At 41.8% G+C, this 14,100-nt stretch overlaps 1 protein-coding gene across 1 annotated transcript; it reads left to right on the top strand.

The window, feature by feature from the left end:
• Positions 1 to 904: 904 nt before the first annotated feature.
• On the top strand, positions 905 to 13,712 carry sec23b (SEC23 homolog B, coat complex II component). The gene is made up of 19 exons (XM_084568414.1): positions 905 to 1,373; positions 2,722 to 2,949; positions 3,296 to 3,353; positions 3,488 to 3,574; positions 4,027 to 4,263; positions 4,437 to 4,531; positions 4,634 to 4,778; positions 5,923 to 6,081; positions 7,979 to 8,094; positions 8,205 to 8,328; positions 8,431 to 8,511; positions 8,607 to 8,696; positions 8,913 to 9,019; positions 9,366 to 9,519; positions 9,725 to 9,802; positions 10,050 to 10,211; positions 10,339 to 10,425; positions 10,554 to 10,775; positions 11,796 to 13,712. The coding sequence occupies exons 2-19, from the start codon at positions 2,729 to 2,731 to the stop codon at positions 11,883 to 11,885; spliced, it is 2,313 nt and encodes a 770-aa protein (XP_084424540.1). The 5' UTR covers positions 905 to 1,373; positions 2,722 to 2,728; the 3' UTR covers positions 11,886 to 13,712.
• The last annotated feature ends 388 nt before the right edge of the window (positions 13,713 to 14,100 follow it).

Genomic DNA, 14,100 nt, shown 5'->3' with positions numbered 1-14,100 from the left:
TCCGCTGTGCACAGCAGAAGCACAGGGAGAGGAAGCTGCTCTCCCCCTCTCTCCCCCTCTCTCTACCTCTCTCCCTCCAGGGGTTTGAGCCTCACCGAAAGTAAAGCTTGGCTGCAGCGCCACCTACTGTTAAGAAGCCTTCTAAACAACTGTCTCAAATGCTGAGTTCTTGCAGGGAAAGGGAGTTTCCTTGATAATCCCTGCCATAACTATGCTTCCTACAAACAAGAAGAATTATAGAGATGATTTCCAAAAGATAAATATCCTCAGAAAAATCAATGAACCCTAACCAAGACACGATATAAAAGTTAGCAATTTGCACCTGTGTTGTAGCATAAAGGTGAAAAACAGTCAAGAATTTTAGTTGAAATTATTAACATGACTTTGAGATGTCAGTGTAAATCAGGTGATATTTCAGTGAATTGAAATTTCCTCAGATATGGGCTACTATTTATCATGTAGATGATTCATGAGCTGGCAGTAAACGCATCATGACCACAGATAAAAATAAAAACAATACAAATACAAATAAAACCTAATCGTATCTTATCTCTAACTCAGCGCTTTCAGCTGGACAAAACAGTTACTGTGTCTGCTGTTCAGCCTAAACGATAAGCAAGTTTGACTGAATGTGTTTGAAAATATGTGGAGTGTGTGGTAGCAGTGAGGTGGCCAAAATAGACTAATGTTTGATGATTGCCTCAAATGTGCTAATTAATGAAATAGACACAAACTCCATTTGTCCAGGAAGCAAATAAAAATATCTTAATTGCTAATTACAATAAATATATATTATATTTTGTCGGCTTTTAACTATTAGCCATGTTATTCAAACAATATAAGGAGGATGTATAATACGTCCCTCTCAAATTTAGTATACAACGTATAATATATTAATAAATATTCATGACTACAATGTTTCAACATTAACAATAGCAACTTAATAGTTGGCAATTACCCCTGTACACGCTGAACAAGTGTTAAGAAGTCCCATTCGTCTAATTACACGTTATCACACAGTGCCATGGTGGATAACTACTCCCTGATATGAATACCAGTGTGGTAATTCCGCAATTTTGCAGTAGTGGCCTAACGAAAAGAACTACATTTCCCGGTGTTACCCACGCTACGTACGCAGAGCACGTCTTTTCGACGTCATGGGAAGACGAGCCAATAGGAGGCGTCTGAACTTGGAGTAACACGTCATCCTAGAAAAGTGCAGAAGCCGGCTGATAGGGAGTAAATCCCCCTCACCGTCGTCTTTCGGTCCTCCTGTACGTCCGTCTGCTTTTACCTCCAAATGCTGTAGTTACTTTTAAACAGAACATAGTACCTAGCTCTTCTATACATCGGAGGTCAATCTGATATTAAAGGTAAGCGCACGACTCAATTTTACTCGAAAGTAGGCCCGTTTTCTGCTTCCATTTAAAAAGGGGCAGGAAGTGGGTTAATGCTACGTTCCGTTAGCTAACTCCGCCAGCAGTGCGAGCTGGCGTTAGCTTGCAGATGTTTCAGTGCTAAGGCACCATTGAGAGACATTTGACAGCGACAATTAACGAAATAACGTTTGGTGTTCAATTTATTCGGTTTTCACAGCCACCATTACTGTTAAGTGATGTTTTATGTGTCGGCATAGCCACTTTTGAAGGATTTCCGAGCATAATTAAGTTCAAGACACATACTAAACCTCACTGGTGTGATGATACGTGGCCTGTAGCCTGTCCTGTAGAAGTATTCGGATTATTTAAACTGTAGTAGTGGCCCAAAACAAGTGTACTTTTCTAGGGTCAAAGGTGAAATTCCGTTTTAACCCCTCACTAGAATTAGTAACTCTATTCATGTATATTTGCTGATCTTCTTTGCATGAGCTCACTATGTATCAATGTGGTGTTGTGCTGGAGTTGAAATGGTCAATTCTTTAATTGATTTAGGTGACAGTTTGTGAAATAACATCAGCAGGAAATAATCACAGACTATTTTGAGAAAGTTGTGAGAATCTGGTGCTTTTCTTTCGCGGTAGTAAACTGGTTGTCTCTGGACTCTGGACCTATTGATTAGACAGGACAAGTAATGTGAAGACGGCAGCGTTGGCTCTGTGACATGTTGACATGGATTTCAACTGTTTGTGACATAATCTAGCGCTGACAACTAGTTGTAGAAAGAGGTTGTAAATTAATAAATTATATACAGATATGAAAGTAATCAACAATCGCCTCCATATCTGCGGGCGGTGGATTTGATATTTTACACTCAGTATTATGCTTCATGAAATCTGGCTGGAACAGTTTGTGTCCAGATAGCATTGAGGAAAACACAGTTGCTACAACAGAATACCTCGTCATACTTTACAAAGGACGTCACTGATTTCACTGACACACAACAAGAAAGTTAGAGCCTTAAGATTCCTGTGGGATTCCTTTGCGCTGTACTCCTCCTCATCAAAACTCACTAGTCAGGTTTCCTGACGACACAATTGTGCGTCAGTCTTTGGCCGACTGGCATATCATTTTAGAATAAAAGCGAAAGGATCACACGTATAAAGAACAGGTGTTCACTGGAGGTAGTAGGAGAGAGCAGGGAGACTGAAGAGAGACTGAAGAACGGGGACTTTGAGAGGCACAATTTGGGCTGCCAGTGTTGCAGTGTTTATAAAAAAACTTTCACTGGACCTCACTGTGCTGTATTGGACTCTTTTTTTTTACTCTTTTTTTCGGGTGGAAGCTGAGTGATGTCGACCTACCAGGAGTTCATCCAGCAGAATGAGGACAGGGATGGGGTGAGATTCAGCTGGAACCTCTGGCCCTCAAGCCGTCTGGAAGCCACCAGGCTAGTGGTACCTGTCTCATGCCTCTTCACACCACTCAAAGAGAGGCCCAACCTGCCACCTGTCCAGTATGAGCCAGTTATGTGCAGCCGGGCTAACTGCAAGGCAGTGCTTAACCCACTATGGTGAGTTCCACAGAATTATACTTACTGTATAACGCCAAGAATTCTGTATTAAGCCTTTGTTTTGATTAGACTGAGTCATTTTGCCGTGTCTTCGCATACCAGATCATCTGTGTCCGGTGTCCTATTTGTTCTTGACACTCCCTCCCACTTGTTTTCTATTTGTAAAAGCAAATGGTTAAAGGCAGTCCATGGATTTAAATATGTTTAACTGTTTTTTAGCACGTGCTGAAGGGTTGTACTGTGTGCACCGGGTGTGGTACACAAGAATGGCAAATACATCTTGCGTGTCCTACTGTCAGTCACAGTTACACTTCTGATAATTGTTATTTTTATCTTTATTTTACAGTCAGGTTGACTTCAGAGCAAAAATATGGGCATGCAACTTCTGCTTCCAGAGAAACCCGGTAAGTGCTGTCGAAGCATGACCTAAATATTTGCCAAAACTCATGAAGTCCTTCAGAACAAAATGCGGACTAGCTACATTCCTTTATTAGGTTGGTTAATCTGAATCTCACTTTGTCTCTTTGTGTTTGTGCAGTTCCCTCCCTCCTACGCAGGCATATCTGAAGTAAACCAGCCAGCTGAACTCATGCCACAGTTTTCTACCATTGAGTATATAGTACAGGTAAATACTACACACACACGTTTGTACTATGCCCTCAGACTCTCAGGACTATGTCATGTACTGAAGATGTTCTGTGTAAATGTGAATATTGAATAGTAATGGGTGGAGAAGTATAATCATGAAGTGCACTGATATGTTAATTTTTACAGTAAGCTGCATTAAGCATTACTATTTGCAAGTATGGAGAAAAATTCTTGGCTTTGCAGGCACTGAATGCCTGACTGATATTGTGGTTAACAACTTCATAAATAATGTATGAAAGTAATATGAGCTTCTGATGATCACATGCTGTCTTAGTGCCATCATTATAGAAACATACCTTCAGCAAGCAGCCAAACAAACATAATTCAATTTACCAAAACATTTTGGTTTTGCAGACAAGAAAAAGAAATATGATAATATTTGAAACAAAGGTTAGGATTTCACCTCCTTCCTCTCCTGCCTCTTTACAGCGTGGACCCTCTGCCCCTCTGATCTTCCTGTATGTGGTGGACACATGTTTGGAAGAAGAGGACCTCCAAGCCCTGAAGGAGTCACTCCAGATGTCCCTCAGTCTGCTGCCACCCAACGCTCTGGTGGGCCTCATCACATTTGGACGCATGGTCCAGGTTCATGAGCTCAGCTGTGAGGGGATTGCCAAGAGCTACGTGTTCAGGGGCACCAAGGACCTCTCCGCCAAACAGATCCAGGTCTGTCTGGGCAAAAAATGTGAATCTGAGGAATGGAAAAATAAAGACATTACTTTGTGAACTTAGAGAAGAAATTGCATATGATAATTGCATACTGTAAATCATTAGATAGACAATATATTTTGGTGAAATGGAGTTTTGTAAAATAATGTGTGTCCCCCCCCCCTTCCCAGGAGATGCTTGGTTTAACAAAGCCAGCAGCAGCAGCAGCAGCAGCAGGGCAGCAAGGTCGCCCTATGGCCCCTCAAGATGCTGCAGCATCATGCAGGTATGGAAGCGCACCAACACCACTTGTCTGTCATTAGCAGCTGTTTCCAAAAGAGACTACAGAAATTTGCTTTGTCTAAGATCTGTGTGTGCTTATGTGCAGGTTCCTTCAGCCCGTGCACCGAGTCGATATGAACCTGACGGACCTGCTTGGAGAGCTCCAGAGAGATCCCTGGCCTGTCCCTCAGGGCAAGCGACCGCTCCGCTCCACTGGTGTTGCGCTGTCTGTTGCTGTCGGTCTTCTAGAGGTACGACAGGCAAACACTAATATTGCACTTTAAGTGGATATATTTTACATTAGTCTTGATTTGAAACATGCTACATTGTAACATTTAAGTGAAAAAAAAAAAGCATGATTTGTGCACAAACATATTAATATTTATACAAATGCAATGGCTACAAATAAATCCAAGCGCTTCATAGTAACCTGAACTTAGGTTCTTTAAGACAGTCGTGCCACATGTTATTGTTCAGAAAGACACACGCTGTCTGATAATTATCTACTGAAGGAACAGTGGATGTGGTCTGTCGGTTCAAAGGCTGTTTCTGGTTTGCCTCCTGTCTTTTCCCTTTGCCATCATAAACCTATCCCTTCTACATCCATAATCTGTGTCATTATATAACTGCGCATTCCTCCACTCTACTCTTTTGAAAAACCAACGGGAGATTTAACTTATAAAGCAGAACAGAAATAACAAAGCTTCTAATACCAGCTGCTTTATATTTGTTTAATTGTTAATGTGGGAATGAAGACACTTTGTCCTCTTATAAATGAATCAGCGTTTACGTAGAACTTTTTATCAGAAGGTCACATAACATTAAGAGCTCACTCCAGCTGATTGGTGGCAACGTGGCTCATTTCCAAACGTTCCAGTGTGTCTCTTGAGTTTTCCCAGACTCATGGACTATGGACTTGACTGTTGCGTTGGCTGCGAGGCTTGCCCTTTGCTTAAGATGACTTACTGAAAACTCATTCAGACATGCTGTACTCTGGCTATCTACGTGCTCAGTTTTATATGCTGTTAAAAATGTTTCTTAGCAACACACTGTGCTGTCAGATCACATTACAGTGTATGACTGGCTTTTAAATGTTTCTTATGGATGATGCTGTATTTCCCCACCCCAAACTCTTTTGTAATGGCAAATTTGCAAACTAGGTCGCTGTCCATCAGTGCTTGTTAGGGCCACATCCAAAGGGGAAAAAACAAACAAAAAAAAACAGGCAGTACCGTTTCTGAGCAGTACAGATGTCTAATGAATGTTATGCAGTTAATGGAAATGGAAATGAGTGCTTTTTAAAAGTACTTTGTGATGGAGTCAAATACGTTTACAATGCTGAACTGAGCTATAATGATACTTGTACTAATCCAATTCCTCCTCTCTTATTCTCAGGGTACATTCCCCAACACAGGGGCTCGTGTGATGCTTTTCATTGGAGGGCCGCCTACCCAGGGCCCGGGCATGGTGGTGGGAGATGAGTTGAAAACCCCCATCCGCTCCTGGCATGACATCCAGAAGGACAACGCCCGCCATTTAAAGAAAGCCACCAAGGTGAGCAAAGCTATATGCAATAGTAGATTTTACGGGCGCCCCGATCGGTATTGGTATTTTTTTTAAATTAGTATATCTGTATCACATCCCTGACAAAACATGTCTGCTCTTCTGATGGACGGACAGAAATTTATAAATGGTGCAATGTGGATATTTGGTGAGGTGGTAGTAGGGGAGCGTCATTCATAACTTGATTCCCCACCAAACAAAACCAAAAAACGTATTACAGTGTTTCCTCTAGGATTTTTTTTAGCAGTGGGGGCAGGCCTGCCGAAAGCACCCCCCCCCCCCCCCTTTAATATAATACTAAATAATATATATATGGGAGTATTTGGCCGCTATTCGCGGAGAATTTAGTAACGTCAATGATTCTGATAAGCTCAGGCCGGTCGCGTTCGCCTCGCGGCCGCTCAATTTGTGATAATAGGGGAGTATATGGGAGTACCGTATTTTCCGGACTATAAGGCGCACCTGAATGTAAGCCGCACCCGACTATAAGCCGCACCCGACTATAAACCGCTGGTGTTTTAATGTTTAATTACCGTAAAGGTTTCTTCTACCACGGAGGGGATTGTCGGGACAGAAATGACTGTTTGGAAACGCAAAGCGTCCCACTTATTTACATTTGACAAACATAAATCTTTCGATCAATCAAACAAAAAATCAATCGATCAAACTTTCACATCTTTGACATTACAAACAGCATTTGTGCAGTGCACAAATAATACAACGGTGCGCTCCTAGCGCACTTCCTGCAGTCATAGTACCGTAGTAGTGCAGTATAACAATATACAAGGCTTACAACGCTTGACGAGGCAATAACGTTAAATGGCTAAATTTAATTTGTTTGTAAAAGTGCTTGTCTGTAACACGGCAGCAAAAGTGCAGTAACCCGGCTGCTCAACTAAATAACCAGCATCTTTTTCGAAAACAGCCAACACAGCAGTAAAGGTGCAGTAACACGGCCGTTTACTGTATCAAAATAACCAGCCTAAGCTATACCAGAAAAGTCAGTTCTTAATCCTCGTGTCATCGTCTATGACATGATAGTGCGCCCCTGGTGACCGTTAGCTGTAAAAATCCATCCGCCGTTGTATAAGCCGCAGGGTCCAAAGCAAGTGACAAAAGTAGCGGCTTATAGTCCGGAATTTACGGTATTTGGCCGCTATTCGCGGAGAATTTAGTAACGTCAATGATTCTGATAAGCTCAGGCCGGTCGCGTTCGCCTCGTGGCCGCTCAATTTGTGATCCGCTGCGTAAATCCTTCGGCCGGCCGACCGGGAAAAGTCCCGGTCGTCCCGATTGCCACTCCGCCCCTGGCCCCATTTCTGATACAGCGGCGGCAGAAAATTAAACCATGGCGGGCCGCCGCTCCAAAATCAACATAGAGGAAACACTGTATTACATAGAGTACACTAAGGCAAAGGCTGCACAGAAACAACAACAAGAAACACCGAACACTGCTTTTAAAAAAGAGAGAGGTTTCCTCGAGACAGCATCCAGGAGAAAAATAACACAGAGAGGGTTATGAAGTTTATGCCATTGAATGACCAGCCCATTTCAGAAGTAGAGAACACAGTTGTTTTCGTTGTTGTTGTTGTTTTGTTTTTTTTTCTGGAGCCAAGGTAGTAGTTACCCTCTTCTCGCTACAGTGGCTTAGACAGCCCTAGTTACTGTACTTGCTACAGCTGCACGAACTACATGTGATCTAGGAGAATAGAAGGATGAGGCGACAAGCCTTTATGAATCTCCAGGAGAGGAAATTTTGTTTATTTAAGATCGGATCGGGACATCCCTAGTTCATTTTAAATGTAACATATGACATACATGTGTATGGTTTGTGCCACAATGCACTGATATTAAGTCAATGTGATTGTCTGTTTTCTATGTTCCACAGTACTATGAGGCCCTGGCCAACCGTTCAGCAGTAAATGGCCACTGCATTGACATCTACGCCTGTGCCCTCGACCAGACTGGCCTGTTGGAGATGAAGTGCTTATCTAATCTCACAGGGTACGTGAGCACTATCTTTGAATTGGTTGAGGTATTATATTAGTATGGCTCTTTTTTTTTTTTTTTTGGAATATTAAACCATGTTAACCGTTTCGTGCGCTGCATTTCAGGGGTCACATCGTGATGGGAGACTCCTTTAATACGTCTTTGTTCAAGCAAACCTTCCAGAGAGTCTTTAGTAAAGACTACAATGGAGACTTCCGCATGGCCTTTGGAGGTGTCCTGGAAGTGAAGGTAAAGAAGTGATGTTAGAATTGTAAATTATGTATTTACCTACTATTCCCTACATTCCTGCCTGTTGAAATCAACTGTTTAAAACATTTTCTGCCTTTATAGACATCAAGAGAGCTGAAAGTCTGTGGCACCATTGGACCCTGTGTTTCACTCAACTCCAAGGGTTCCTGTGTGTCAGAGAATGTGAGTCACTGCCCCAGATAGATCCCTAAATTCTTAACTGTCTGAGAGCTTCCATGTACTAACATTAATCACAATGTGTCCTCTGTTTTGTGTAGGAGATGGGCATTGGCGGCACAAGCCAGTGGAAAGTGTGCAGTCTCAACCCCTCCACCACTCTGGGGATTTATTTTGAAGTCGTGAATCAGGTAAAACACTTACTCGAACCTTAGCCTTAGAGCACTGATAGGGTTACAGTATGGTTATAAGAGGTCCGTTGTTGTGATGGAGGATAGTGGCTTTGTTACTGAGACTTTTCAAACAATGGCTTTTTGTGTTTGTTTGTTTTTTTTCTTGTACTAAAAAGAGAACTTATTCAGCTCATGCAAGAATGGAATGATTGTCATCTTTCTGTTTGTGTGTAGCACAATGCACCAGTCCCTCAGGGTGGCCGAGGGGCGATCCAGTTTGTAACCCAGTACCAGCACTCTAACACACAGAGGAGGATACGGGTCACCACCGTCGCTAGGAAGTGAGTTTTTTTTTTTTTTCCTCTCTCTCTCTCTGACGTATGCCTGACTCTACTTAAGTGGTTCCGTTTGCTAAAAACATTGTCATACTTGCGTATCCACTGATTAAACTTCCTAGTGTGAGTTAATATGTGCCCCATGTCATGCCAACAAAGTGTTGGCTAGAATCAATATTGGCCTCAACGGCAAGGATGTTTGCGTTCCTGCAATTTAGAGCAACGCCCTAAATGTCTGCATGTGCGTCATTGTCACCACACCCGTGCTCACCTGTGCCTCTGTACTTTGTCCTGTCCGCCTCTCCTCCCGCCCTGCATCTTTCCCTTCTGTTCGTTTTTGTAACTACTCCAGCTGGGCAGATGCTCAGTCTCAGATTCAACACATCGAGACGTCATTCGACCAGGAAGCGGCCGCTGTGCTCATGGCTCGCCTGGGAGTGTTCAGGGCGGAGTCAGAGGAGGGACCCGATGTACTGCGTTGGCTTGACAGGCAGCTCATCCGCCTTGTGAGTAATAATAATCTCTGCTGGAACATTGTGAAGAGAAGAACAGAATAGTTGGCATTGTTTGGATAGTGTGCTATAAATAGTCAAAGCATCATATTGGGTTCACCTATTGTGTTGCTCCTGTATGGTGTTCCAGGTTATTTAAGGTTCATTCTGTGGGATGTGCAGTGTTTTAAACAATGTTTTCTTTCTTTGCTTGTTTTAGTGTCAGAAGTTTGGCCAGTTCAATAAAGATGATCCTACATCCTTCAAACTGTCAGAGTCTCTATCCCTCTACCCACAGGTAATCCTACCACCTGTTCAAAGTATTATTATGTAGATCTGTAGAGAAAATAATAACTCTAATGGTACAATTGATATTGATTGTGCCATTAGTTATTATTTTATTTACTGAAATTAGATACAAATTGAATTTATAATTATGTTACTATCCCCAATTTAAATAAATGTTTTCCAGGAGAGCCTGTTTATACAAAACCATGCGATAGTTTTGGTTACATGAAACTGATTTTTTTCTCCTCCCTTCTTAGTTTATGTTCCACCTGCGGCGGTCGCCATTCCTGCAGGTGTTCAACAACAGCCCAGATGAGTCATCCTATTATAGACACCACTTTGTCAGGCAGGACCTGACCCAGTCCCTGATCATGGTCCAGCCCATCCTCTACTCATACTCCTTCTACGGGCCACCAGAGGTCAGCCTCTTACCCTGCACACCACCATAAATACAGTATTATTTATGTCCCATTCATAGCAGAACAGCTGGCCTTTGTTTTCGTGCTAAATTGTTAACTTTTTCCCGGATGTATTTGTTATTCACAGCCTGTGCTCCTGGACAGTAGTAGTATCCTGCCAGATCGAATTCTGCTGATGGACACTTTCTTCCAGCTGGTCATCTACCATGGAGAGGTAAAAACAGACCACTAACAAGAAATACTGAAATACGAGTCAGTAGATAGAATCTCCTCGCTTTGTTTGGTCAAGGCAAAATACTGCACGTTGTCTTACAGCAGGCATTTTTCCCTTTTTATTTTCAGACCATAGCCCAGTGGCGAAAGGCAGGCTACCAGGAGATGGCAGAGTATGAGAACTTCAAACAGCTGCTGCACGCTCCACTGGACGACGCCCAAGAGATCCTCCAGACGCGCTTCCCCATGCCGCGCTACATCGACACAGAGCATGGAGGCTCCCAGGCTCGCTTCCTGCTCTCCAAGGTCAACCCGTCACAGACCCACAACAACCTCTATGGTTGGGGACAGGTACAGTATTAGAACTTTTTATTTCAGTCTTTTATGCTTAAAATAGAGAACTCTCCAGGAGTTTATTAAAAGTAATGTGTTTGCAGATTTTGTATAATTTAGGTTACATTTAAAATGTGAAAGTGTGATATTGTCATCACACATTCTAAGTATTATCAAAGTCAGTGGACTCATTTGACTTTTTCTAAAACTTTCATTACTATATACACACGATCAGCCACAGCATTATGACCACTGACATTGACCATCTTGCTACAATTCAGTGTTCTGCTGGGAAACTTTTGGACCTGGCATTCATGTGGATGTTACTTAGACATGTACCAGGCACCCCCACCTCATTACAATAACACTCCTTGATGGCAGCAGGCACACACTCATAAAAAAATGAAAAACATCACAAGGTGTTGACCTGGCCTCCAAATTCACTAGATCCCAAACTGATTAAGTATCTGTAGAATGATCCACAGAGGCCCCTCCCCTCAACACATAGGACCCAAAGGCCCCCACTAACAACATTCTGTTGCTAGACAACACAGGACAACCTCAGAAGACCCATGCCCATTCTCTGATGAGTCACAACTGTTTTAGAGACACATGGGAGACCTACACAATATTAAGAAGGCGGTCATAATGTTATGCCTGATCGGTGTATAAGTATGAAACTATTAATGAAATGTCGGAAAGTTCTCATTTCCTCCTTTCATCAAAAAACTTTAAAATTCAAGGAATGTCTGTACCCTACTGAAAAACAATTAGGATTAACAACTCGGCTGTCAGTAAACAGCTGGATTAGCTAACCTCTAATTCTAAGTGTAGAAGATAGAAAGATGAAAATAGCAGTAATATCCAATTCCTGAAGTCAAGGAAGAGCTGAACCATAACCTGCTATATGCAGTAGAATGAGATTATCATCAGAGCAAGGTCCTAGTAATTTATGTTTAATTCATTCAAGTGATGTTGGCATCGGCGTTATTTGTAAAGTGACTAAATCACCTCCCTTCCTTCCCTCTGTGACTGTAGGAGGCAGGAGCCCCAATCCTCACAGATGATGTCAGCCTGCAGGTCTTCATGGACCATTTGAAGAAACTGGCTGTCTCCAGCTCTGCATAGACCTCTCTATTCCACCGCAAAGAAGAAAAGAGTGATTCCTGTTTTGCTACTGTGATCCATTAACATTTCCTGTTTCTGTAAAGAAGACAAACCCAGACCCTCTACCGTATGTTTGTCTGATTCTACAGTGCTCTGTCTTGAGATTTGATCACTATGATATATCTATGACACAAAAGGGAGAGGTAACACAAAGCGTCTACTCATTGTCACTGAATAACTTATTTACGTGAAGTCCTGAGAACCAGACTGTCCTCATGTAAGCAATATCCAGCTCTCTTTCTATTTCATGTAACCCTGACATGTGGAATGAATAGGCTAATATTTTAAAATGTTTTCATTTTGTTTGTTTGTCCTAAAATGTATATCTACATCATCAAGGTGCAGTTGGATGTTTGTTCTGTCCATAACTAAAGATGACATGTTAATTTTTTCAATAATAAATTATAATGGTACCTATACTAATGCCACTCTTGGCCTTGATACTGGTGACTTGTTAATCAGTTTATTTGACAAAGACATTCATAATTATGGTCCTACGTGGATTATACCTGAAATGTAAATTCCCTCCCTAAATATTGAGGAATGATGTTCTGAGGTATGGAAGTCGATAACATCAGCTGAACTGAGACTGACTTTTTCAATGACGAACATTTAGGTTTATAAGCTTTGACTTCATAAAAGCACTCTACAGTTGAGTTCAGTCATCCCATCCTGTTCACCATCTGGTGTTTTGCATCCAACAACTGTCCCAAGTGTCTTTGTAATCAAACATCATTGTTCTGTGCCACGGATAGTGTTAGGATCCTTTCTGGATTCTTCATGCTACTGATATAAAGGCCTGACAGCATGAAACAGAATTTGTGTCATCTTTTCTTGCGCCACTGTGGTACGTACCATTTTCACAAGGCACTCTTACACATTTGAATTAATCAATTTTTGATTAATGTGCACTGTACCACTGATCGAGTGTAATAAAACTTCAGAGAAATCAGCTCTATGGGTTTAAAGGTCCCATGAAATTAAATTTAATGCCTGTATTTATACTGTATGTCCTGAGATGCGAACACTGACAAAGAAAATTAGTTTTGTAGATAATCTTAATGTCAGAACTAATTTAGAATATTAATGACTAAACATGCACTCAGGGTCGTATCCTAATTATTCATCCAACCAGACCGTTCTTAAATTTCATATCTCTCCCTCATTAGGAGCACATTAGATTCATAGGCAGTTTTTTAAGTATTCTGTCATCTGTCATGTAGAGTTTGTCATTTCCTAATGACTAATCCTGTACTCAGTGGCATCCCTCCTTTTCCTTGCACTGCTGCTTTGGCTCTCTGCTCTAACTTGTATGGCCTGCTCCCAACTAAAGCTTGGTCTGTACTCCACAGTGGACCTACCCGGCACATAAGCCGTAGCCTATACAGGTGTCCAATGTGAGTGACCTACGCCACTGTGAGCAAGGCTAGTCAGTTGTGTTAAATTTTTCTGTGTACTTCAAACTGTCCACTGAGAGGCACGGCCGAAGAAGTGCATTTCAGACCACTCACACCTGTTGCAGTCTGCATCGCCGCAACATGTAGCTAAATTTATGGGAAGGTGCAGGTCAGATTGTTGCATAGGGTACGGAGCTGCGCAGTACCTATCACCGACAGCAAGCCTATTCAATTAGTGGCCCAGTACCAACACCCAAGTGGTCCAGCTCACCTGAGACTAGAAATGTGGAGGACAAGTCGTTTCACAAGAGTTCAGAAATTTCTACAGTGTTTCAGGCCGTGAATGCAACACTCTGCAGTGCTTCCAGGAGTAATGCCATGATACTAAGTGTAAAACATGTCCTTTTAAACTCTGAAATGTAGATTTGACACTGAAAACCATAGATTTAACCCTGTCCGGACTGACAAATACTTAATCTGTCATGAGTGTGTTGGGGTACTAAAGATTTTTATTCAGTTAAATGCACTTTGTAATGTGCCATGTTCAGATAGAAACAAATGTTATTGCTGCAACTGTGCACATTTTGTTTTTATGCACTTTGAGATGTGACCAAAATTATTATTTACAGAATTTTATTTAATTTCTAATTGTTTTCTTTTTATTTAAGTGAAAATATATTTCTACTACCTCAGGTTCTGTTCAGTTCCAGCTCTGTTACTGTGTTTTTATGTACTTGATGTGCCTTTGTCATATTCCCACAAAAGATAAGGTAATCCTA

The sequence above is a fragment of the Chelon labrosus genome, assembly GCF_963514085.1.
Source record: "Chelon labrosus genome assembly, chromosome: 2".
Lineage (NCBI taxonomy): Eukaryota > Metazoa > Chordata > Actinopteri > Mugiliformes > Mugilidae > Chelon > Chelon labrosus.
Note: the sequence above shows the minus strand (reverse complement) of the source record. Positions and strands in the feature narration are given on the sequence as shown.